Source organism: Anabas testudineus, chromosome 23 (genome assembly GCF_900324465.2).
Source record: "Anabas testudineus chromosome 23, fAnaTes1.2, whole genome shotgun sequence".
Classification (NCBI taxonomy): domain Eukaryota; kingdom Metazoa; phylum Chordata; class Actinopteri; order Anabantiformes; family Anabantidae; genus Anabas; species Anabas testudineus.
Window position 1 is genome coordinate 1,723,033 of NC_046631.1, and position 23,313 is coordinate 1,746,345.

The 23,313-nt window shown below is 44.5% G+C and overlaps 2 protein-coding genes across 4 annotated transcripts; both read left to right on the plus strand.

Moving 5' to 3' along the window:
- Nucleotides 1-1,969: 1,969 nt before the first annotated feature.
- On the plus strand, nt 1,970-6,400 carry nfyba (nuclear transcription factor Y, beta a). 3 transcript variants are annotated; one of them, XM_026364197.1, is made up of 7 exons: nt 1,970-2,065; nt 3,126-3,219; nt 3,308-3,438; nt 4,591-4,788; nt 5,005-5,083; nt 5,640-5,719; nt 5,839-6,400. In XM_026364197.1, the coding sequence occupies exons 2-7, from the start codon at nt 3,126-3,128 to the stop codon at nt 5,869-5,871; spliced, it is 615 nt and encodes a 204-aa protein (XP_026219982.1). In that variant the 5' UTR covers nt 1,970-2,065; the 3' UTR covers nt 5,872-6,400. The 3 variants fall into 3 exon arrangements, with proteins under 3 accessions (XP_026219982.1, XP_026219983.1, XP_026219984.1); XM_026364198.1 differs by lacking the exon at nt 1,970-2,065 and adding an exon at nt 2,073-2,385; XM_026364199.1 differs by lacking the exon at nt 1,970-2,065 and adding an exon at nt 2,073-2,333.
- A 6,176-nt stretch (nt 6,401-12,576) lies between these two features.
- podxl (podocalyxin-like) lies at nt 12,577-23,281 on the plus strand. Its single transcript, XM_026363065.2, has 8 exons — nt 12,577-13,053; nt 18,349-19,064; nt 19,175-19,389; nt 19,496-19,519; nt 20,752-20,884; nt 20,975-21,018; nt 21,129-21,248; nt 21,330-23,281. The coding sequence occupies exons 2-8, from the start codon at nt 18,761-18,763 to the stop codon at nt 21,522-21,524; spliced, it is 1,035 nt and encodes a 344-aa protein (XP_026218850.1). The 5' UTR covers nt 12,577-13,053; nt 18,349-18,760; the 3' UTR covers nt 21,525-23,281.
- The last annotated feature ends 32 nt before the right edge of the window (nt 23,282-23,313 follow it).

Below are 23,313 nucleotides of genomic sequence, written 5' to 3' on the forward strand. Positions count from 1 at the left end.
CAGGGGAGTTCAATAACAACAATAAAATCCTCACTTGCTGACATGACAAGCCACAGTGTCTCAATAAATAGCTCTATGCATCAATAAACACATTTAATTTGGATAATTCTATAATCCCTGTCTTGGTCATTACATGAAACGAAGGCTGTAAAACCCCCCAGAGACTGGCACCGTGGCAGTAAAACGGCAGAGTAGTAACTTGAGCTTTGACTCCATGTAAATGCATCAAAATCCCCCCGACTCTTATCGCTCTCCTGCAGCCTTTAAAAACTCTCCTCTATTAAGGCTTACAGAGACACAACCTCACAGAACAACTTATCTGCCTTTGAGAGCCATAAAACGCATCAGCGGGATTGAATATGTGAAAGTTTTTTCCTTGAAGCATACAGAACTGCGGCAGCAGACAAACACACACACACACACACACACACACACACTTAGCAGAGCATCCAAGCACAGTTTGCCCTTCAGACTTCAGGTGAAGACAACATTAGATGGTCAGTTTGCCATATTTCCCTGCTCTTTTATGCTTGATTTTATATTATTATACTGTTGATATAGGCAACCATGATTAACAGGGGGCTTTTTCTATACAACTCAATATGTTTGACAAATCCCTAACCTGTGAAACATGCAGTCATCACACAACACAAACAATCCAGTAGGGGATCAACAGGATAGATGACCTAACACTTCATTCAAATTCCTTATTAATTAGCTTTTGAAAATGTGACCTGCTCACGTACCGTGGGGTCATCTTCATCATCTTCAATACCGTCCATGAATTATTCACGCAGGCAGCAGCCGGGGCAGAAAACTCATTCGAATATGCTGCTCTGGCACTGACCCCAGACGGTGCAGCTTTTTGTTTTGTTTTTTTTTTTCAAGGGGCCCCAACGCTGTAATACGTCCCGACTGAATTCTTGACACAGTAGCTCGAGACTGGAGTGTGACAGGACATCAAAAGGGCGACAGCGAAATAATAACGTGGCCAGGGAAAAAAAAATCAATAGGTGTCAAAAGCAGCAGGTAGCCATTTTGTGGCTGTTTTGTCCTCCACCAACTCCTGTACCACTAGATATTCTCTCATTGTGCTGAGCATGCAGTGGAGTCTTATCTCCACAGAACACTTACAAAACCATTTTACAATCTACCATAACATCCACACTGTACATCCATGCTGCTACTACCCTTAAACAACTGGATAGTGTCTCTTAATTCATCACTGCATCACCATTTGAGACTTGTATTACCAGTAATATGATTTCATATAATTATTTTAGTTGGACTTTTCCCACCTTAGTACGTTTGCTCGGGTCTGAATCGCTTGATGAGTTTGAAAACCTGAAATAATGATATTTTATAATTCTTTAATATGAATTTGACTTTGTGAGAGGCTTTGGCGACAGTCCTGTGTGGAGCACATTGCTCGAATAATAAAAAGAAAAGACCAGAAAAGTGCAGTTTTTAACTTTTAATAACATCTGTTTGAGCTGCTATGGGATTAAGTGGGGTTGCAAATATCATCAAATATTATTAAATTGCCATTCACTTTTCCTTACACCCAAGATCACATCTAAAACCAACAGATATTTAATTATAGATAATAATATTATTAATTATATACTGTACAGGTTTCATTGAAGACGAGAAGAGGATGAAGCGTTTACAGGCTTCAAGACGGGATGCGTTCCTCCGTGACATGAATGTAGGAATTATGACAACTGTGGTGATTAGGATAATAATAAAGGCGTGTTCAATGTGTTTCGTCATTTATCTGTATATATATATATATTTTTTGTTTGTTTGTTTTTTTAGAACTGACTCTAACTTAAATAAAATGGAACAAACGCAATACTCGTATTGAGTGCAGCGTGGTCCCAGCAACGTTTCCCGCTGCTTCGTCGGAGCTGGCGGAGGAGTTCGTGAAGGCGGCGCGACCCTCTGCCGGCCAGAGGCGGTAGTGCAGCCGCGCTCTCCGCGCTGGGACTGGTTCTTTCGCAGCCATTTTCCGTCCAACCAAACAGCCGTCTCAGGAAGGTAACCAACCAGGGCTTCATTGCAGGTTTGTGCCTGGCTCCGGCCAATGATTGCTAACCGATTTCTCGTTAGCTCGAATGGAAATGTCCGTCTCTGTCTGATTTTTTTTTTTTTTTTTTTTTAATTTGTCGTCCGGGTGAACGAGGGCTGCTCGTCAGGAAGTATCCAGCGGGCGAAACTTCCCAGATGACAATTTAACATTTCGGCCGAGGCCACCGTCTTTGCTCGGCTCTGGGAGACAAAGAACGGGGCCGAGCGCGGCGTGTGCGGGCGCGGGTTGCAGTGGATTTACAGTGAGAGCTATTTCAAGGGGCACTATGTACCAGAATATGTTAACGGCAGCAGGTAACTGCCCGCTGGGTAGCATCTGTTCATAAGGCTCAACTCAGCCGTTTCTCGACACCTGGGAACCAGCTAGCTAGCTCCCTTTGTGAGCTAGTTAACGCTGAGATAAGTTAGCTAACGCTAGCTAGCGTTAGTTAGCACAATTGTGCTTACAGTTGTAGGCACACAGCAGTTAAACGCAACATAATTAGCACGTGGCTAGCGCAAACTGACATAGCAGGGGCTCACAACAATATAATTAGTCATTAGTCACCACTGTTTTATAGTTTGCGGTGCCGTCACCGCTAACGTTAAAACGAGCAACGTTAGCTGCTAGCTAGCGTTAGCTTTAGCCCGCACACACGTTTCGTCACCACAGATTCCAGATTGCGCGTAACGTGAAGCGGGGTCGTGTGTACGTCTGCCCTCCAGCAGAGGTTCTAAACGTCTAGATGGAATAAAATGCAAGTAGCTGTTGGGGATCGGCACTTATAACGTTGGCTTACCTTATGTAATAATGCCAGGCTATGTATTGTATCATAAATGCTCACCATACCTAATGTGTTAACGACTGTAACATTAAGTTAACGAAGAATGGATTTGTCAACGATCACTGCACATCACCAATCATCTGGGAGAAATCACTACTTGCAGCTGGTGTCTGTAGATCCTGTCATGTCAGTTTTAGTGTCAGTTTAACTCATCTTAACAATTTAAGCATATAACAGTAGATTGTTGTTGTTTCTGCATTTGTGCCACAGATGGACAGGGACAACTCAACCACGGACGCCTCCCAGCTGGGCATCAGCGGAGAGTTCATGTCATCCGGTCACTACGTTCTCCAGTCTCAAGATGGTGAGGAGCAGACAGAATAGAGATGGTGCGAAAACAAGCATCCGGGTTCTCAGCGGGAAAGCTGACTGTTCCTGTGTGTTTTCTGTAGATGATGCTGATGAAAGTTTGAATGACCATGAAGATGGTGGGATCAAAGAGAACTACAGGGAGCAGGATATCTATCTTCCTATTGCCAACGTGGCTCGCATCATGAAGAACGCTGTTCCGCAGACTGGAAAGGTTTGAGAGGGAGGGAGTGGAAACAATAACTAGTCTCATTATTAGCATTTGATCCTCAGTGATAATGAATCAGTTTCTCTTTTTGAATTTCCCTATTGGTTAATTGTTGAGATCACACTATTGTGAATTTCTGGAGGGACTGAGTAGTGCAGAGGTGGTCAGCCACAGTCCTCAAGCCATAGTCCTGCTTGTTTTCCAACTATCCCTGCAGTATTTGGGGGCAGCAGTAACTCAGGTGGTGAAGCAGTTTGCTACAAACCCCAGGGTTAGAGGTTCAATTCCTGTTTCCTCCAACCTACTTGTACTGTATCCTTGGTTAAGACACCAAAACCCCATAGTAGAGTACTGTCTGGCAGCTGGCAGCTGTCCAACCACAATTTCAAGTGACAAGCATGTCATCATCATTATCATTATGTACAGAGGTGGTTTGAAAACAAGCAGGGCAATGGCTCTCAAGAACCAGGGTTGACCATCCCTGGGTTAGTGCATCATAGCAATGCTGGTCACATTTGTTACAATATTTGTAAAAGAAAAATGTCTTAGTTATTGTGTCGTTTAATATTTTTAATTAGAATGTTCTTGCCCTAGAGTTGGCTCGCTCTCCCATTCCCACTTTACTGCTTCAGAGCTATTTATTAATAGTGCCATATAAAGCCCGATTTTGGGTCTCGAAAAACAGCTCCTTGAAGTCCCCAAAATGTGCTGTGACTTATCATGTCAAAACTGGTTTTGAAGCAGCACATGGACGTAGAACCATAAACATATGGGAATGTTACAATGTGTGACTAATTTAACCCACAGTGGTAAAATATATGAAAATACTAGGACTAAAATATCATTTGGTTATTTGTCTGTTGATCTAGGTAGAAAACTACCTGGACACTCCATTAAACAAGAATTGTAAAATTGTCGTACTTTGCCATATCTTTATTAAAGGTAGAGTGTCTGTTTCCAAGTGACTCCAGGAGAACAATCTTCTCTAAACTTGTTCTCTTTTGGAGCCTCAGCCTGTCAATACAAATATGAATTTTTACTATTACACCTGCTCCTGTTAGAGCAATACCAACTGGGGGATTCAGAAAAAGTTAATGAACTCCCTTAATGGAAGTGTAATGTTAACTGATGTCCATGATGTGTGTGTTATTTCCAAAGATTGCCAAAGATGCCAAAGAGTGTGTGCAGGAGTGTGTGAGCGAGTTCATCAGCTTCATCACGTCAGAGGCGAGCGAGCGCTGCCACCAGGAGAAGAGGAAGACCATCAATGGGGAGGACATCCTGTTTGCCATGTCCACACTGGGCTTTGACATGTACGTGGAGCCGCTGAAGCTGTACCTGCAGAAATTCAGAGAGGTGAGACTCAAAGTCACCACATAAGCATAGACCCTGACTCACATTTTCATTTTCCTGATCACATCAGTCTGGTTTGTTGTTGGCTTTATGAAACACACCAGCATCTGATTTCAGGGTTTCTACATGTGACTGCAAAGGCCAGAGTCTGTTTATTACCAGATGACATCTTCATTTAGATGTGTAAAAATTTCTTCTTCTCCTCTGCTGTGTTTTCAGGCAATGAAAGGGGAGAAGGGCATGGCCGGGGTGTCGGTTGGAGAAAACCTGGAGGGAGATCTCACAGATGACAGCTTCAGTAAGTAGACGGGGAGAATTAAAATCCATTAATAAAAAATAAATTAATATATATATATTACGGGAATAATTTGATTTAGCACAACATTAAGCCATCACACATACTTCACACAGCTGTACTGTGTAGCTGAAAGAAGGCAGAGATGTAGCAGAGAGCTCAGGTAACAGTGAAGTGAAACTTATCACACGAGTAGGCATCGCGTGTTAGTATCACAACGAAAGCTAAAAGGTAAAAACAGCCATCTACGCATAAAATGACTAGTGATCTTTATTACTTTACTCACTACTTAAATCAAAGTAGCCTTTTGACTAATGTGCTGAGCCTTGTAAACATTAATATGGAAGGCAGCAAACTTTTAGGCTTTTAAGTCTCCATTTAGCCCCATCAGTGTAAGACTGTGACTGTAACTAGATTACAGAGACATCCAGTCCTCTCTAGGTATTCAGAGTTACCTCTTTATAGATACTCGTATAGTGCTGTTGTATTGAAGCCTGTCTGTGGTTAAGATCTACTCTGTACGTTTGAAGTTAAAATCCATTTTTCTCACTCACATCAGCAAATGCGGTTCCAGCTGGGCTCATCACTGCAGACGGCCAGCAGCAGAATGTCATGGTGTACACCACCTCGTATCAGCAGGTAAAACCAGCTGCGAGGCAGCAGCAGCGGCTCACACTTTGAAAGTTCCAGTGCTGGTCTGGATGAGGTAGGAAATTCTGCACGCTGTTTCCCACTAAGCCACCGTGTCTGTGTTCCAGATTCCCACCGTGCAACAGATCCAGTTTTCATGACGACGCCGAGCCTGAACACCGCGGCTTCGAACCGGGGCCCCGCTCTCGCCAGCTGACATAATGACGACCTAGCCCGCCACCTGGTGGAGGTTGTCTGACGAACGGAGAGGGAGTGGGGTGGGGTGGGGGAGAGAGGCATCTGCACAGACCCTCATGTACAGAGAAGTCACTACCTGTTGAGTAGAAAGTGTAGTTTCTAGTTGTGAGGTACCAAATGTTTTGGAGTGCTTCCAAACCAGCTGGGAAATCTGAGGCTTTATTTTAAAGGCTAGTCTTTACTACATGATTTAGTGGTGGAATTATTTTTGCGCGCGCGTGTGTGTTAATGTGTTTTGCTTTTATACCTTATTTCTTTTCCTCTGAGGGATGCTAACATGGGGATGTGCTGTATTGGAAGGTGTTATCTGTTTGAACTGAGCGAAGCCCCCGGTGTTACTGTCATCAGATCATGCAGCTCTTTTGTAAGTTCACACAATTTACCATGTGCTTTAATGTTCTGTAAATCCTTTGAATAAAAAGTCTAAAGTGATGCTTTCACCTTTTTTCTTTTCTTTTCTTTTATATTTATATATATTTTATATTTACTTTGAGCTGTAGCTTTTCTCTATGTCTACAGCATCTGTACACACTCTGTTTGCAGACTTATAGAGCATAAGGCTGTTACTTGTAAATGCTCATCACATCTCAACTGTGCACCCTTTGAAACTTCCTGGTAGTGTGTATTATTTTCAAACTAATGGACAGTAGGAGGCAGAAATCAACCAGTGTGCACGACCCGACCACAAAGCACAGCGCCACAGCTTCACAGACCTAAAGCAGCTGCAGTGCACGTTAAGCCAGAGCTCAACCCTCCGTCCTGGACGCGAAGGGCAAATACAAAGACAGCAAAGTGAAAGGTGGTTGTCGTCATTTACTGGTGTTACGCTTGTGTCCTGTCGGAGCTGGCAGCAGGGTATGAAATGTTGCTGCCGTCTGATTTAAGTCCTTTTTAGCTCCGTTTCATTTTGAGGCCCTGTACTCCTGTGAAGTCCTGCAATAGCTGCCACTCTGCATCAGTCCACCAGATGTCCTCACACTTTCTTCTCCGCTGCTGTCCATCACCTGGCTCCGCTTGTTACTTTTTTAGTACCTGCCTTACCAGCTTCGTCCCTCTAGACATTTGACTGACTCTAAGCTTTGTCACCTTGCTTTCTTTCATTCTTTGATAGGATAATTAAGTCAGTGTAATATAAAAGTAAGCTGGGTGGTGCCATCTCAGGGCCCCTGGGCTAAAAGTGATCTTGCTCAGGCCTACGCCCACATGGTTCATTTCCTTCTATAGAACGGCGGGGATCGCCCATAGCCTTTTTCCCCGGGAAGCTCTCCTTGGCTGTTTCCTGAGCTGCTCCCACTCTGTGCATAAACAGCACACTTCAGTGTCCACCCACAGTCTCCTATATCCCTTCATGGACAGACAGACTGACTTACACACACACAATAAGCGCATGGATCTTCTAAGGAGGTAGTCCCGACAAACGCACACAACCCAGCCTCCTCCCTTTCCTTTCCCTCCTTTTCTACAGTTTTACCCATTGTTTTTTATCATGATCATTGTTATATTTAAGGCGCTCTATAAATACCAGTCATGAGATTCTACGTTTACAGTGGCCTTATTCACTACACATATTAGGGAAATGACATTATGGTTGTTATACCCCACTATATACATTTCTGAAGGAAATGGATGAGGTAATGATGATTATGTTCCACTTACAAGCTAACAGAGCGTGTGCCCTAAGGTGTGGCACTGAGGAAAAAAGCTATGATGTGATTGGAATTTTAAAAATGAGATCCTCAACAATTCAGCAAGTTTGGTGCAATTTGAAACGACGTGCAGATTTGCTATTGAAATTGAAAATAAATTGAACTATAAATGAGATAAATCAGATTCTCACTCTGTGATCCTTGTGTTAACTTGTGTTCCTTAGGGAATTCAAGAAAGCAAAGCCCAGTTCTATCATAATAATTTATATTTAATCCATAATTATTTCAAAAATCATTAAATAATAAGGTGATGTGCTTATGTTCATATGCCTCACAGCATGTATGTCATCAAAATACCCAAGAAATTTTGATTTATTATTATTATTATATTTTGTTTATAGTTACAATAACAATAATAATATAAAATCCCCTAAATAAATACTTTGCTGATGTCTGTCAATTTTCAATGTAACTTTTTACAGTGTTTTTTTTTTTTTTTTACTGGGTTTAAAAAGTTTTAAATTATTTGGAGAATTGTATTATGGTCATTTACGCTACTTTATGTTTGAACACTGTGTGACATGTTAGAAAACTAAAGACGTTCTTTGTGAACACAGAAAACTATGAGAGATTACTTTCCCCCAAACACTAGATAGCTCATGTGGATCTCACTAACAGCGCGTGGTGTCAGTCGGAGATGTAACCGTGTAATAGCACCTCCAAATAAGTCTGCGCTCCTATCACACGGAGATAGAGGTATCTGCCTGTCAGCCTGACCCCTGCTGTCACTGATTCCTCCGGGGCTCCTCGGCCCCCGGCAGCTTCCTCTCAGGTCCGGCGTCTGGAGAATGTTCGTCCAGGTCGCGAGCACACCATCCTCCGACCTTCCACTCTTTTACTCAGTTCACCCTGCGTCACCTCCTTCCTCCCTTTTAACCTTTGACCCCCCCTTGCCTGGTCCTCCCTGTCTATTTTGAAAAGAGAAGATGATTGTGTGGCGGCGAGAAGCGAAGGGAAGAGGGTTAAGCAGCTGAGCCTTTCACATTTGAAGCTCAGAGCGGAACCACCTGTCATTGAACTGTTTCCAAGAGCTCTTTCTCTCTGAAACAAACGCACAAACCCTACTTAAGGCTCGACATGCATCCCCACTTGGTACCAGGCTTCTGATAACTAGGTGCGGAGTGTTCTGCGCCCTATCTCAGCTGTCGTGACAGCCTTCATTCGACACCTGACACACAGAACACGGGAGAAAACCAGTGAAGAAACGTTGTGCGCTGTGCAGAGAAACAGAGATTTAGCAAATATTCAGTGTAAATAAGAAGAAGAAGAAGAAAGCCTTTAATCGTCATATGTCACATTTACATGTTACAATGAAATTTGTCCTCTGCATTTAACCCATCCCCTGGGGGAGCAGTGGGTAGCTACATACAGATCCCGGGGAGCTAGCGTGGAGTGTCTCGCTCAAGGACACACCTAGTACAACTACTAACTGCTGGTGGATCACTCGGTACAAACTCAGCCTGTGGAGCCAAACTTTGTGGAAACCCACACATCTTCACTGCACGGCATCACAAACAATCTGGCAGCTTGAGCTCTGCTGGGGATTCCTGAAATTCCAAAGATAGCAAATATGTCAGGCTGATACGGAGAAAGAGGTTTCACCTATGAAATGATATCTCTGTTTATTGGAAGGGAAAGGTGAACATGCTCCCTAACGAGGAGTTAATATGCTGCATTTCACATCATTTGCCACTCAAACACGTCCCTGTTGGCAGAAATCTGACCCTGCTCACTGTTGGTCAAGTCCAGTCCATCAGACATCATTATGACCATCACTGGCATTTCTGCGTAGCTTCTGTTCAACATCTATTAACTCCGACCCCAACAGGATCTACTCAAGTATAAAGTATAAATTAATAATATATATAAATAAACAAAACAAGTATAAATGCTTAAAACAGTGTAGAGAGACCACTTCATGCTGGTGTGGCGATTCCTGGCTTGCCAGACGTAACCTAGGAAACCATCTTCTGCAGTCATTAAGGGTTTTCTGGTATGCTGCAAAAGGGGCTTCCATCCAGATCCACTAACAAACGAAGGGTAATGAAAAGAAAAAGACACAAGGCCGTTTGAAACTAATGCCACGTGACCGCTACTCATAGAACATTACTAAATCCTAGACCGACGAACTCAGAGTTTTAGGTGTGTCATAGCTGTCGGCTGAATCTACGCAAGAAAGAGAGAAATCTTTCTCTGTTGCGTACAAATGTTAGAGGTGCCCGTCATAAATCTGCAGGGAGCTGATGCAAAAACAACAGTGAATGATGGGGAGGATTAGAGTCTTATCTTCTTGCGATTGGTACCACGCATTTCAGAAAGCTCTGAGATGGCCTGCAAGAGAAGCAGCAAGGAGCACGGAGGTGGGAGGTTTGAGTCTAGGGAGATGTAGAGCAACACAAAGGGGGGGGGGAGAGGAGATGTGTAAGAGGGATGCTATGGTGGAGGAGTGTGAGGAGAGGAGAGGAGAGGAGTGAGTGTTTAAAGGAGAAGGTGCTGAGAATGTTACTGATGGGGCAGTTCGGGGGTACGGGGAAGAATGTACTCTCACATTCCCGACGTGCCTGCCCCCGATTGTAGCAGGCTAATGAGGCGAGGGAGGAAGCGAGCACTGCCCAGGGCCCACAAAGAGGACAAAAAAAACACCCGAGCGCTGGCCGGCACCAAGTGGCTGAGCTCATGGCTGAGGAATTTCCAAAACGGCCGACGTGAGAAGGCACGGCTCCTTGCCAGCTGCAGACAAACAGATGCACGTTGTACCACAGCAACCATCAAGCTGAGAGATCGGCTGCTGCTTAAGTGGATGGAGGCTCCTCCTGGACCCGAGCAAACAAAAGCTGGTCGGCGGCAGTTCTTGAAGTCATGTGCAACCTGCCGTGGCAGCCCCAAAGTAGTAGTGATCAGCAGTCTATTAGTGGCTAAAGTTAGCATCAAAGTGGATGGAGGATATCCTTCCTCCTCTGTGACAGACCACTGACAGAGGCAACGACCTCTTCAGGAAGCTCTGTGACACATCCTTCCCTCTCTCCCTCCCTCCATCCGCCACTGTCTCAGTGATCTCACTCCAGCTAAAACCCACCGATGTGGACACACGCCCTGGGTCCGGCAAGCTCCCCAGACGAGGTGCATCATCCCAGGCCACACGGAGGTAATGGAGGGTGAAATCGACCAGGAGCTCGAGGATCAAGCGCTGTGAGGCTGGTTCACAGCATTCTGCTGACCAGCTACAGGAATTAGGATAACTGGCGGCAGTCATGCGTGCAAGCACACACTCCAACAGTCATCAGTGCTAATCAGACTGTGAGTGTAAACACTACTAGCCTCATCCAATCCTACTGCAGGAGCACTGAACTCTGTGTAATCCACAAACCTTAATGTGCTTTTTAAAGATGAACAATGGAAAAATAAAGGAATGATTACGTCTTAAACCCAGATGTCCCAGAGGCCATTGGTGAACTCATGCACTATACTGTACAGGCTAATACAGGCTAATACACACAGTTACACAAAAAGTCCCGCGACCTTTTCATGCAACTTTAGCAGATGCATCTCCTGATGTTGAGATCGTGTCTTTGAAGTTTGAAGTTTTTTTTTTATTAATGACTCCTAAATGTTCCAGTGGCAGGAAAAACACCCAGCTCCACCCCAAGCTCCACACCCATGATCTTATCTCTGCTGGAACATGCATCACATCCCTAAAAGCACAGAAACACATAAATATACCAACAAAATATCGAAGAATGTACATGTTTGTTGCTGTTGTGTGGTACATTCAGTGAAGGATTCGACGCGCCTCATCAGTAAATACAGATTTTGAAGCTAAATGAATGGAGGCAGAGAGTAAACACGGCCTGAAAGCGATTCCTGGGACGTTTGTGAGTATCTGTCGCCATGGCTACAGTACAAGCGACCGAATCAACTGCAGGGCAACAATCTGGCCAAGCTGCTTCACTTTAATCCAAAAGTCAAACACGGTGCCAGCTGGGGGCCAACGCGCCCTCACTGGAGGAAATGAAACTGCAAACGTAGGGCGTCAGTGCCGGATGGTGACCGATGTTTAACGTGTTGTAGAAGCAGAAAGAGTGGGTACACTGAGATTTTTAAGCTCCAGAGATGCTTTCGCAGAGTGGAAGGGAAGGGGTGGGAGTTTCTTTTCAGAGCTAATGTAGTTCCTTCCTGATCCGTAGGAGCAGTTAGTGTGTTTTTCTCATTCGTCCGCTTACAGTAACTTAAGTGAGGATAGAAAGCAGACGACTAACTACTATGACTGTACATAACAGCACAAGCTGAAACAAAAGCTCTTCTGAATCATCTGGAGGAGTTTTTGGAGACGATATGAGCAACCAAAATGACATCATCATCATCATCTGAGATGAGGGGTTTGAATATTAGAGAAGGGCAAAGGGGGGGCTGGACAGACGGCACAGTGCTGTGTTGGGTTGTAAAGCTCTGTCCATAGTGCTGATGTGCTCCAAGTCAGTTCATATGAGTCACAAATCGCATCCTTACAAATAAAAGAATCACTTGTCGACCACGTCTACAACCTTTGTGGTGTGAGCAGGGCCTGTAGAGATGGTAGAGACGGTTTCTTTGCAGGTGTTAGGTGCATGTGTCTAACTGTTGGGGACTTGAAGACGTGCTGACTGCAGGAATCTCAACCGTTTTTTCCTGTGATCAAACATCATCTGCGCTGCTGTGACTTGACCCCCACGTCCTCGAGTCGTGGACATTTTAGGAAAAAAAAGACTCCACAAGCGGTGGAACACATTGTCTCCCGGCTTCCTTTTGTTATTGAAAAGGTCCTGGCAGCAGACAAGTCCCCGGTGCTGTGGGATTGGATTGGATCTCGCTGGATCTGCCCCTGCTTTCCTCATGGTAAGGGCGGAGGCGAAAAAAGAGTGGGGGCAGTCCAGGGGATGGGGCAGTGCTCCTGGTCTGCTAACAGCTGAACACACTGCAGGGAGAGAGGACTGACTGAGCACAATACAGCACAGAGCCACTATGGGAGAGAGAGAGAGAGAGGGTGGAGAGACACTGAGCAGCAGCGTGCAGCCAAGGAGACCGCACAAATAGTCTTCCCCCAAATCCCCAACTCTGTGGAGAGAGAGAGCGAGAGAGAGAGAGAGAGAGAGAGAGGGGACAAACAAAAGCATTCCTGGCTTTCAGTTTTTAAGACAAGAAGAAAACGCGGAACAATACGTCTGCTTGAAAACGCAAATCCGAGAAGAGGAGCGTGACAGGACGGCGTCAGTCAGCGGCCAGACTCCGGCGCAGCATCTCCAGGCTCCTGAGCATCGCAGGATTGTGGCGTGCGTGAGAAAATGCATCTGAGAAGAGGCAGGTCGAGCATGGGGAGGACGTGTGTGCTGCTGCTTTCCCTCGGTGAGTCCTCTTTTATTTTCCACTGATAAGCTCCCTTTGCTGCGCACCTGCGGCGTTTCTCACCGCCGTGCGCCACAGGTGCCACGGGCTCCAGTTGCGCGCCTCCTCTGCCGGTGCCCCCGCTCCTCCCCCCTCTCCCTTGCGTGTTGTTTGAGTAGTTTACCTGCAGGCTGCGTGATATTAGAGCAGGTTTTGTGTGTGTCTGGAGTAGAGGGACACAGCAGCATCACTTTAAAAACTGCAGGACATCAGTGCGCAACAGGTGCGCACGGAAGACTGAACATCAAGAGTATCAAAACTAAAGTAACCTACTACTCATTTGAAATACTTGATATTGTTAGGTAGTTTGTGTATATGTGGCACTGTTTTGCATGATTGTCAAATCTTTATGTGCAACTTTTAACACAAATATATAATTTTATTGAGAGCTGAACTGAAGTTGATTTGATTAATTCAGTTATTTGACTTCTCTCAACTGATACTTTGCACTTTTCAAAGTAGCTAAACTCTCTAGACTTCCCAGCCTGTGTGCCTGTTTGAGCCTTAAAACTGTCTAGAGGCTCTTGTTTGAGTGAGTTTGACACTGGTGGCTGGTCCTCTGTGTGTGTGTCGTGTGGTTTTCATGCAATCTGTAAAAGAAGAAGTGACCATAATTATGCCTAACGGTGTTCTAACTCTCAGAACTGAAACATCTGCCCTTCCACCCCCCCCCACTATCCCACAATTAAGGCCTCCGCAGTGCCCCCCCACCCCCCTCCTCTGCCTTCAAAACACACACATGTTCGTAGAGCTTCGAGAAGAGGAGGCTGAATAACGAAGTGCACCCATGACCTCTGTGCCCGAGCGGCAAAGCAAAGTGTTTTTCTTTAATTATGCTCCTGCCTTCCCCCCCCCCACCCCCCCCCCCTCCCCCGCTGCAGTCGGCCATTCACATGGGGAGGCTTTCATTTTTAGAGTGAGTCTAAAGGTGTCAGCGCGCTCTAAAAAGCAGAGCATGGCACATTTTTGTACGGGATTTTCAAGTGTAAACAAACTTTTTAATGACAGTAGGAGTTTGACCTTTAACAGGCTGCTGTGATTTGTCTTTACATCACGCATGTGTAGAAGGGGGAACTCTAGAGGCTCAGGTCCCTGGCTTTCTCTCAACTTAATCAACAAATGTCTTAGTACAGTGTATTTTGAGAATTTTGAGAGTTACCTCTGATAGTAAAAAGCTACACTACTATGGTCAAGATACTTGAACGTGAACTGATGAACTGATTTATCAGAAGTGCAAAGTTGGTGTCAGAGTTTAAAGAATCCCCTGTGCGGTTCAGACTATAGGAAGGAGGCTGTATCATTGGTTATCAGTTCTCTCCAGGACTTCCTAACCCCCACGCAATCCGTCTTCCTTGTGCGTTTGTGGGTTTGAGACTTTCCCGTTTCCTACAAGATAACAGCAGTTCGGGGTCCCTGGCCCCGTCCAGACACCAGCAGCTGGGGGCTTCGCACACTCGTCTGGCGTGTGGTGGCCGCTGTACATGGGAGACAGAATGGAGAACAATAGATGGGAAAAAAAAAAAACTTTTATCAACATCCCAGTTCCCAAGGAGGGTGTGGCGGCAGCAGACTCAGACGTAGGGAGACTTTCCATCCAGCCGGATGGTGTAGAATGCATGGAATTAGGATTTTCCAGCAGGGGCTGTTTGATGTGTTCCAGAGATCCCTGTCTGCTTCAACGTTGGTGCTTTGAGGACATTTTATGGATGGATGCAGGGTTGAGTTGTTTACCGCACAAATAAGAATGATTTCTTCCTTTTTAAGACAGAGAATCCCATCCTAGCACTCTTGTACAGGTCTGACGTGTGAGGCGCCCTTAAGACCTGCGTGCTAAGTCCTGATGCTGTGTCTCCTGGTTTTTTTTAAAGGCCAAGCATGGATGGCATGTGGAGCCTCTGCTCTTTGTAAAGACGAGCGTTTTATCACGCCTGATGCTGCAGATAAAGTGCAGCTGGCCTTAACCTCTCCTGTAACCTCTCCCTCCCTCTCTCCAGCTCTACCCAGCATGCCACGCTGCACAACCAGGTGTCCATTAATCAGGCCCGAGGCTGGTACCGCCAGGGACCTTCACTCGCCTCCTCCTCTGCCTCTCCCTCGCACAGAGCCTCCTCGTTCCTGTCCTCCCTTCGGCTTTCCCTCCTTACTTTCTCAGCAGTCTTTTCATGCAACTCATCACTTTGTGTAAATGCCCCCACACACACCCCCCTCCTTATTTCTCCATTAGGTCTGAGCAAAGCATACCCACACACGAATGTTAGGGGTTTATCCAAAGTACAAAAACATGTTCTCCCTTACCTTTTGTGACGTACTCTACGTTTGTCCTACGTCAGTCAAACACATCTAGTCTGACATGTTTTCTGTTTTTAGTCATGGAGATAGTGTTTGGTGATTACTACCAAAGTGTCAATGAAATGAATACACATAAGAATTTATTGACTCATCATCATCACTAAACACTAAAGTTGCAGTTGCATGATTCACAGTGTAGGAAAACACCCATGTGCGTATATAACCTGGGGGTTGTTGAGACCTAACATTGAACTTTAACTAGTAGCATCTCAAAGAAAAGCACATACCAGTCTGGTTTCCAAGGACAGGGACTATATATGTAGGTGCACGTGTATGTGTGTGTGTGTCTGTCCGTGTGTGTGGTCAGTAATTTCCATGTGGCTGTTAGATTTACAGCGTCACAACACCCCCCCCACCCCTCACTTTCTCCGCTGTCAACCCTGCCTCCTCCCTCTTCTCTCTTTTACTTCCACCAAAGTGTTTTTTTTTTTTTTTTTTTACATTCACAGCTTCTCACCTCCCCACACTGGTGGCGCACAATGTAAAGCAGAGACTCCTCCCTTATCCCCGCTCCTCACCCACCCTCAGTCCTCCAGAGAGCTGAATTACCTCTCTCTGTGGGACAGGATTTGGGATTGGGGGGGGGGGGGGGGGGGGTCAAGCAGAACCCCTAAAGGCCCAGGCTACAGAGGGGGTCTGCAGTGAGGGAGTAGCCCATGCTTGCTTGGCTGCACGTGGAGCCAGAGAGGTCTTTGTGTGGCCTGTCACCAGAGTTAACGGAGCAGCTTTGTTCTGTCACTGCTTTGAAGCAGGAGCTACATTTATTTACTTGAGCTTCTCCGCCTGGCGCTCACAGTGCATGTTCACGCTTCGCCGCACATCAATACTGGGTTTGACTCACAGTTACTGCTAAGCTGGGTGGATAACACGACTGGATAGTTGCCATCACACACTATGCCCTGAAATGTAATCACTACACAAACTTGATGATATAAAGCAACAGTGAGGTTTCCGTTACTTAGCATCATGTACAATGTACAATTTTTATGCAGTTTAACTGTTCTGAGTCTGGTCCTTAATGATTGGGAGCATGTTTTCACCAGCCTAACCCAATCAGAGACGGACCTCACCACTGTTTTTGTGGCTGACTAATATGAGCTGGTGTTAACAGTACTCTACGGCTATGCACAGAGCAATAAAACCGTCTCTCCCTTTGTCTTCTTTCTTAACCTCTCCGTGTTTCTGTGTGCACGGCCTTGTATCTGGGGCATGTGTTTACAACATGGCTGTCAGGAAGTGAAGACAATTCAACCAGGCTTCACTCTCCAGCCACACTTCACCTCTAATGTTCACGGATGGTGGTTCTTTTTGTTTTTGTTCTTATCCTGAACAAAAAGCAGGTTGATGCCTGCCTTAAAATAAAACTGGTTATTACTGCAACTGAGAGTGGCACCAATTTACCCTGTCGACTCCCACTCCATCTTTCTAACCATAAAAACACAGAATATTTTTTGCCCCACCTACAATACCCTTGTGTTTGCAAAGGATGTCATGTGTTTTAAGTTTCGCAATATTTCGGAATAAACAGAGGAAGACCCGGTCATATTGCGTGCAACGATAGAAATGTGGCAGAATACCAAATAAACTTGTGCCAATTTAATTAAAGCATGTACTGTAACCAAATTAAAGGGCGCAACCAGGCCCAAAATCAGCAGAGGTGTTTCCTGTCAACGAAGTGAGCCAAGGAGGAAGACGAGCCAGGGAAAGGACAACAGGTCTGTTCTCACAGCCTGAACCTCGCACAGTCCGGCGGAGCAGGTCACACCAGGAGACAGACAGCATGATTAAATAGCTGATTCTGTTTCTGGTCGGCGTCTGACACACTGCACAACTCAAGAGGATAAGATGGTGCTGTACAACGTCACTACAATACAGCTCATTAAAAACAAAACAAAAGGCTGAAAGAGGGTAAAATCAATGTGAGTTTAGCAGTACAAGCTTGCCTTTTTTTTGCATTACTCAATCATTCTTTGTTAATGTTTAATTTAAATTCATTTACGTATCTATTCAATGTAAACTCACTGCCGCTTTCGCTCAATCAAAGCCTACAGAGAAATAGGGAGTCTGACCTGTGCTGACCCCTGGTCGCGCTCCATCTTCTTCTCTGTCTCTATTTATAGTCAGCTGGACAGGATGCAGCACACAATAACCACAATAAGCTCCACACCCATAACCGAGGTCCGTTTCCAGCGCTTTGTGAGCAGTCCTCGTCTGACTCCACAGCCGCAAAACAATGGACCTACCCAGCCCACTCCCCGTGCCACCCTGCATACCTGCGTGGCTACACACCAACTCACACTGATTCTAGATCACATTTGGGGTTTGTCACGTCATACTTCAATGACAACGAAGGTTTGAGGGTGTCAGGAATTAGCTGATAAGAGTGGTTTGGAGTTTTGAGGGAGGGGGCAGGTAGCACTGACGCATCACTTATCAGTGCTGGGCCTGTTGCTCCGAACACTGTTACTAAGAGGGTCAGCCTGTTTGAGCTTTGAGGCACCATGTAAAATTAGCTTTCCGACAAATTGTTTGCCACAATCAAGCTATTTCCCATTTTCTCTGTCCGCCCAGTCCTCCCTCTTGCTCTCCCACACCGGAGTGTGCCCCCCACCGACCCGGGGCCGTCACCGATGCATCTGTTTCTTAGCGGGTGACAGCACCCGCTAATCCTGCTGCTATCAGCACCAGCTGTTTTTACCTCGGCCACACATTCCACAGCACGCACAAACAGCGACACCTGTAGTCTTGTCAAATTCACTTAATCTTTAATTATAGTACTTTAGAAATAACTTTATATTAGAAGCAAATCTTGCACAAGACACCAATAAACCCTTACTGATTGGTTTGTTTTCGTACAGCCCATTCAGGAGTGGACAGTGCGTGATCATATATTTTTTTTCTCCCTAGGTTTCCTATTTCACTGTGTAAGTACAGAAGAAGCCATAATTGACGGGTCTGTGGTAAATGTTACTGTCACTAATTCCACCACAGCTAATAGCCCCAGTATGCCAACAATTAGGCCTACAACAAAAGCAGCTTCAATCTCCGAGTCTACAACTACAAAGAACAGTCTTCCAACTACAACAAAGAGTTCTACAACTACAAAGAACAGTCTTCCAACAACTACAACGAACAGTTCTACAACTACAAAGAACAGTCTTCCAACTACAACAAACAGTCCTTCCAACTACAACGAACAGTCCTACACCTACAACGAACAGTCCTATAACCTACAACGAACAGTCCTATAACTACAAAGAACAGTCTTCCAACTACAACGAACAGTCCTACAACTTTAACCAACAGTTCTACAACTTCAATGAACAGCCACACAACCTTAGCCAACAAGCCTACCATCCAGTCACCAGTATTAAACACTGCAAACAGTCCATTGCAAGATCACAGTATTATTTCTGCTACTCCATCTTCTGGGATCAGTGATAAAACGTATACCTCTCACACTAGTAACCCCCAGGGTAACAACCCATTAAATGAAACACAGGAACAGACTACCGAGCAGCCAAAAACTTTTGGGGTGACAATCAAAAGCGTATCAAAATCCTCCAAAACACAAAACAACCCTGTGCCTCAAACCACCTCCACTTCCAGGATCACTAGTCAAGGTAAGCTCCCCAGTGACCACAAAAAACACAGCTACTGACCTGATGGGAACTGTGTGATCGTCCTCTGCTGTACATCATTAACTTGCAAACGTTGTGTTTACTGTTCCTAGCTGAAATTACAAACGGAGCTCATGCAACACAAATGCCAAGGGCCCAAGAGACAAATAGGAGCCCAGGGCCTGGAGCCACCAGTGAAACCTCCACCCAGACCACACCAGGATCTCTGGCAACAATTCCCAAAACTGGGGTCATGACCCCAGTTTCCATCACCACAAGAACAACAACAACAACCATCCATGTAGAAACTCAGCCAAAGACGTTTCACGTAAGACTGTAACAATGAGAAGCAGCCTTTACTTTTCATTAACGTGCTACATAAATACTTTTTACATAACTCCAGGGTCATTGATGCTTTTTACTTCTCTCCACAGTATTCTCTAAAAAGCAGCTATGAGGTAAGACTCGACTTTTTCCAAAACCAATTTATCTTTAAGTCAATTGTTTCAATGCACAAAAACAATACATGTGACAGTAAAGACAGTTTCCGCTCTGACTCTCATCAAGCCTCTGTTATTGTCCTATCGCGGGAGGCAGGGCCCCACCCTTTCCACTGCTTTCCACTCCTTTCTCTGCTCACAATTATTCCCAAAGGTTCATTCAGTTTAGAAAACGAGAATCGTTATGCAACATCCTGCAGGAAGAATAAGAACAATGATATCAGTGAGTTTAATAATACAGCACTATTATACACTTTATTGCTACAATTTTTGGATCAGTTGCCAAAAATATGATTATTAGTGTTACATTTTTATATACGTACAGTGACAAGGAAAAGTAAGTGTTCAGTTTCCTGGTTTTCTGCATAAATTGGCCACAAAACGTTACCTTATACTAAGCTTCTCCTTGATAAAATTCCCCTCCATGATGGCAAACTGTCTACATCTAGAGGCAGCAAAGCAGCCCCAAATCATGACGCTCCCTCCTCCATACTTCATTGTGATTGAGAAAACATGCATCGTTATGTAACCAGTTATTTAAAAACTGTTCCATTACTGTGTATGTTGAAAGGCTGTGTTGAGGAAAGACATGAAGCTGATTGTTTTATTGACTGCATGCTTAAGTAAAGTACATCGTCTTCCTCTTCCCCCATTGTTATCCACAAACTATTAAAAACCCATCAGTGAGCCACAGCGCTACACTGGGTCACATGTTGCTTCATCATCATGAACATACACTGGAGTTCATTTTGACTGACACACACAGTCGAGCTAACGTACAAGCTATAAACTCGTTTGTGATATTAACAGCCATTAGAGTCTAAATGTGTCTAACAGCATGGATACTTCCATCATAGGTGGGATCTCTGGGTGGATCTTCTCTAAGCCACCCATACAGGAAAACAAGAATTCCAGTCACTGGGTGGAAAAAGTGTCTTAGTGGAAACCCTTCCTGCCTTTCACTAGTTTCCTTTGTTCCCACACCTCTTTCATATACTCACCCTCTCTTGCTCTCTCACTGTTGTACCTTCCATAATACACCCAAAATAATCCTCGCATCACAGCATAGGAAGACACGACCTCAGATGACACCTCTGGCCTTTCCATCCCCACTTCCCTTCATATTACAAATTCTTTACGGAAAAAAAGTGAAATATATCCTCACTGATGTCTCATTGTGGTGTCTTCAGAACAAGGAAGAGAAGGAATTTGTGGAGGTGTGCAAGCGGCTGATGGCCAATTTGATAGATGGAGAGTGCGACCTGACATGGCAGCAGCACAACAACAAAGTACAGTTTGAGAGGGTAACGATAAATGGAAAAGGTAGAGCTCACCTCATTTTTACAAAAGTCACATTAGTCAGTTCAAAATTGCTACAAACTGGAAATAAACGCACTGAAATTTCTCTTACAGTGAAAACCAGCCTGGCAAATCAGTATTATGAAGAACTCACCAAGGTAGTTGGGAACACACCATATTATTGGTTCAAATTGCTGTGTAAGCCGCAGTAAGACTCATTGGGACAATGTAAAAAAAAGTCATTCTCTTGTGTTTCTCCCTCTTGAAGAAAACAACAGATAATAAAACCCTGATAGCCATCCTGGCCTCCTGTGGCGCTCTGCTCATCATGATTGTCATCCTTGCCGTCTGCGCCTCCCACCACCGCAAGCCATACAATGAGACCCAGGTCGGTTTCCCTGACCCAACAAAGCGACCAAGTCAGATTATGCGCACTTCTTTCTTACTTTGCCCCTTTTGATCTCTGCAGCAACACCTGACCGAAGAGCTGCACACGGTGGAGAACGGCTACCACGACAACCCCACGCTGGAGGTGATGGAGGTGCAGCCAGAGATGCAGGAGAAAAAGATGGCGCTGAACGGGGAGTTCAACGACAGCTGGATCGTCCCAATCGACAACCTGCTGAAGGAGGACATGCTAGATGAGGAGGACACCCACCTGTAAAGAGAGCAAGGGAGGGAGAAGGGAGCAGCGACAGGACTTTTCTAGTTCCAGCTGTGACAAATGTGGTATGAAATATATGTAATGATCAAAAATCAAACACTTAGTGTGGGTGAAGAACCAACAAAATCAGACACAGCGGCCTTAAAAATGGACACGCGTTCACTGTTGTGCCGATGTAGTTGTTGTTATTCATGTGATTCACTTCAGAGCACAGTTCAGTTCATTCAAGTTCCTTTATTTAACCACCCACTGAGATTCCAAATCTCAATTTATCCCTCAGGAGGCCAGGCTAGTCCATTCAGACATTAGTAAGATACAGTATATTATACACTTATTCTGAAAATCAGAAAGACGATTGTGCCTTTTCTTCTACTGTGCTCACGTAAGAGTCACTCTGCACCCAAACATCTGCCTATATATTATTTTTATATTGTTTTCTGCATGCGAAGACGAGCCAGCTAAAGGATTTGGCTCAATTTGTGTTTTTTTGTTTTGTCTCTGGGGGCTCGAGAAGAGAGTGAGCAACAACGTCAGCCCTATTGGTGTTTGTAGAATGACTAACTCAGATAGATGACCTCAGGATGCTCCATAGTATCCTGGTGACTTTCCACTAGTGCGTGTTGAACTGTGAGAAAACTGCCGGAGGCCGCGAGAGCCAATCTGGTGCAACTGAGCACTAACCTTAACGATAAAGACAGATCAGTCTGTTGAAATAAGACAAATGAAGGATTTAATCCAGAATATATAGAGAGAGAACATGTATGGAAAGCCAGGAGGGACATATCAGAAATATCTGATCACATTTAGTAAGCTTATCCTTCTTTTTAAAAGATGAAATTGATGTTATATTATTGACGTGCCTCATTGTAATGAGACCGGGTTTTACTACACTTTGGATTTTATCTCTGGAGTTTTGGCCGTCAGTCATTAGAGATTGGTCACAATAAATGTTATTGAATTGCTTGTTGATTTAAGAAACGGAGCAGCTGGAGGATTCAATCAGAACCTTTTTGAAATGATCTGAACCACTTTATTCAGAATTAAACCTGAACAAGTGAGCTTAATTGAAATTTGGATAATTATCCCCTTTATTATTTTTGTTTTTTCATTTTCATTTTTACTGCTCACATTGGACCACTGTGCATGGTAGTGATGGCAAAACTGCTAAAATAACATCTGAAGTGTAATAGTGAAATAGTGTAAATGTGAAATAACCTTTTACCTACATAATATTGAAGTTTGTATTGGTCAGCACGGATTCTGTGCTAATAGCTGCCGCCCCTCTGGTGGAAACACTGTAAATAGGATGGGAGTTGTTTCCTCACGGTTGCTGGAGAAACACAGTTATAGCAAGACGCCTAACTTCACATCAAAACAATTGTAGAACCTGAACTCGTCTGATTTTTAAATTGTTAAATAATTTACGTCCCAAGTAACGAATTACTATACATTTATATTCACTTTCACAATATACATGTGATTTCTTCACCACAGACACTAAATCCAACTTGTGTGTGTGTGTTTTTTTTTTTTTGTGTGTGTGCGTGTGTTTGTATGCGTGTGTTCCACTTTTATTATAACTGTGCCATGTTCACCAAAGTACGTTACCAGTATTTGATATATTTATAATGTGTTCGCTGAGATAAGCAAACAGCAGGGGTCTGACACACTGGAAGTTGTAAATTGTTGGTCGCCTTGGTGACCATGTTGTTTTACCTGTTTAAATTTGCTAATAAAGGAAGTGATTTTGCGCTTTGGTTCCGCAGTTTTCTTCTGTGCACATATACCT

What these genes read in the sequence shown, in the direction of transcription:
- nfyba (XM_026364197.1), top strand. Translation starts at nt 3,126, where the DNA reads ATGGACAGGGACAACTCAACCACGGACGCCTCCCAGCTGGGCATCAGC. An exon ending in CTGTTCCGCAGACTGGAAAG is followed by an intron (nt 3,439 to 4,590) that starts GTTTGAGAGGGA and finishes TTATTTCCAAAG; the next exon opens with ATTGCCAAAGATGCCAAAGA. An exon ending in TCTCACAGATGACAGCTTCA is followed by an intron (nt 5,084 to 5,639) that starts GTAAGTAGACGG and finishes CACTCACATCAG; the next exon opens with CAAATGCGGTTCCAGCTGGG.
- podxl (XM_026363065.2), top strand. Translation starts at nt 18,761, where the DNA reads ATGAACAGCCACACAACCTTAGCCAACAAGCCTACCATCCAGTCACCA. An exon ending in GGTAACGATAAATGGAAAAG is followed by an intron (nt 20,885 to 20,974) that starts GTAGAGCTCACC and finishes TTTCTCTTACAG; the next exon opens with TGAAAACCAGCCTGGCAAAT. An exon ending in AGCCATACAATGAGACCCAG is followed by an intron (nt 21,249 to 21,329) that starts GTCGGTTTCCCT and finishes TGATCTCTGCAG; the next exon opens with CAACACCTGACCGAAGAGCT.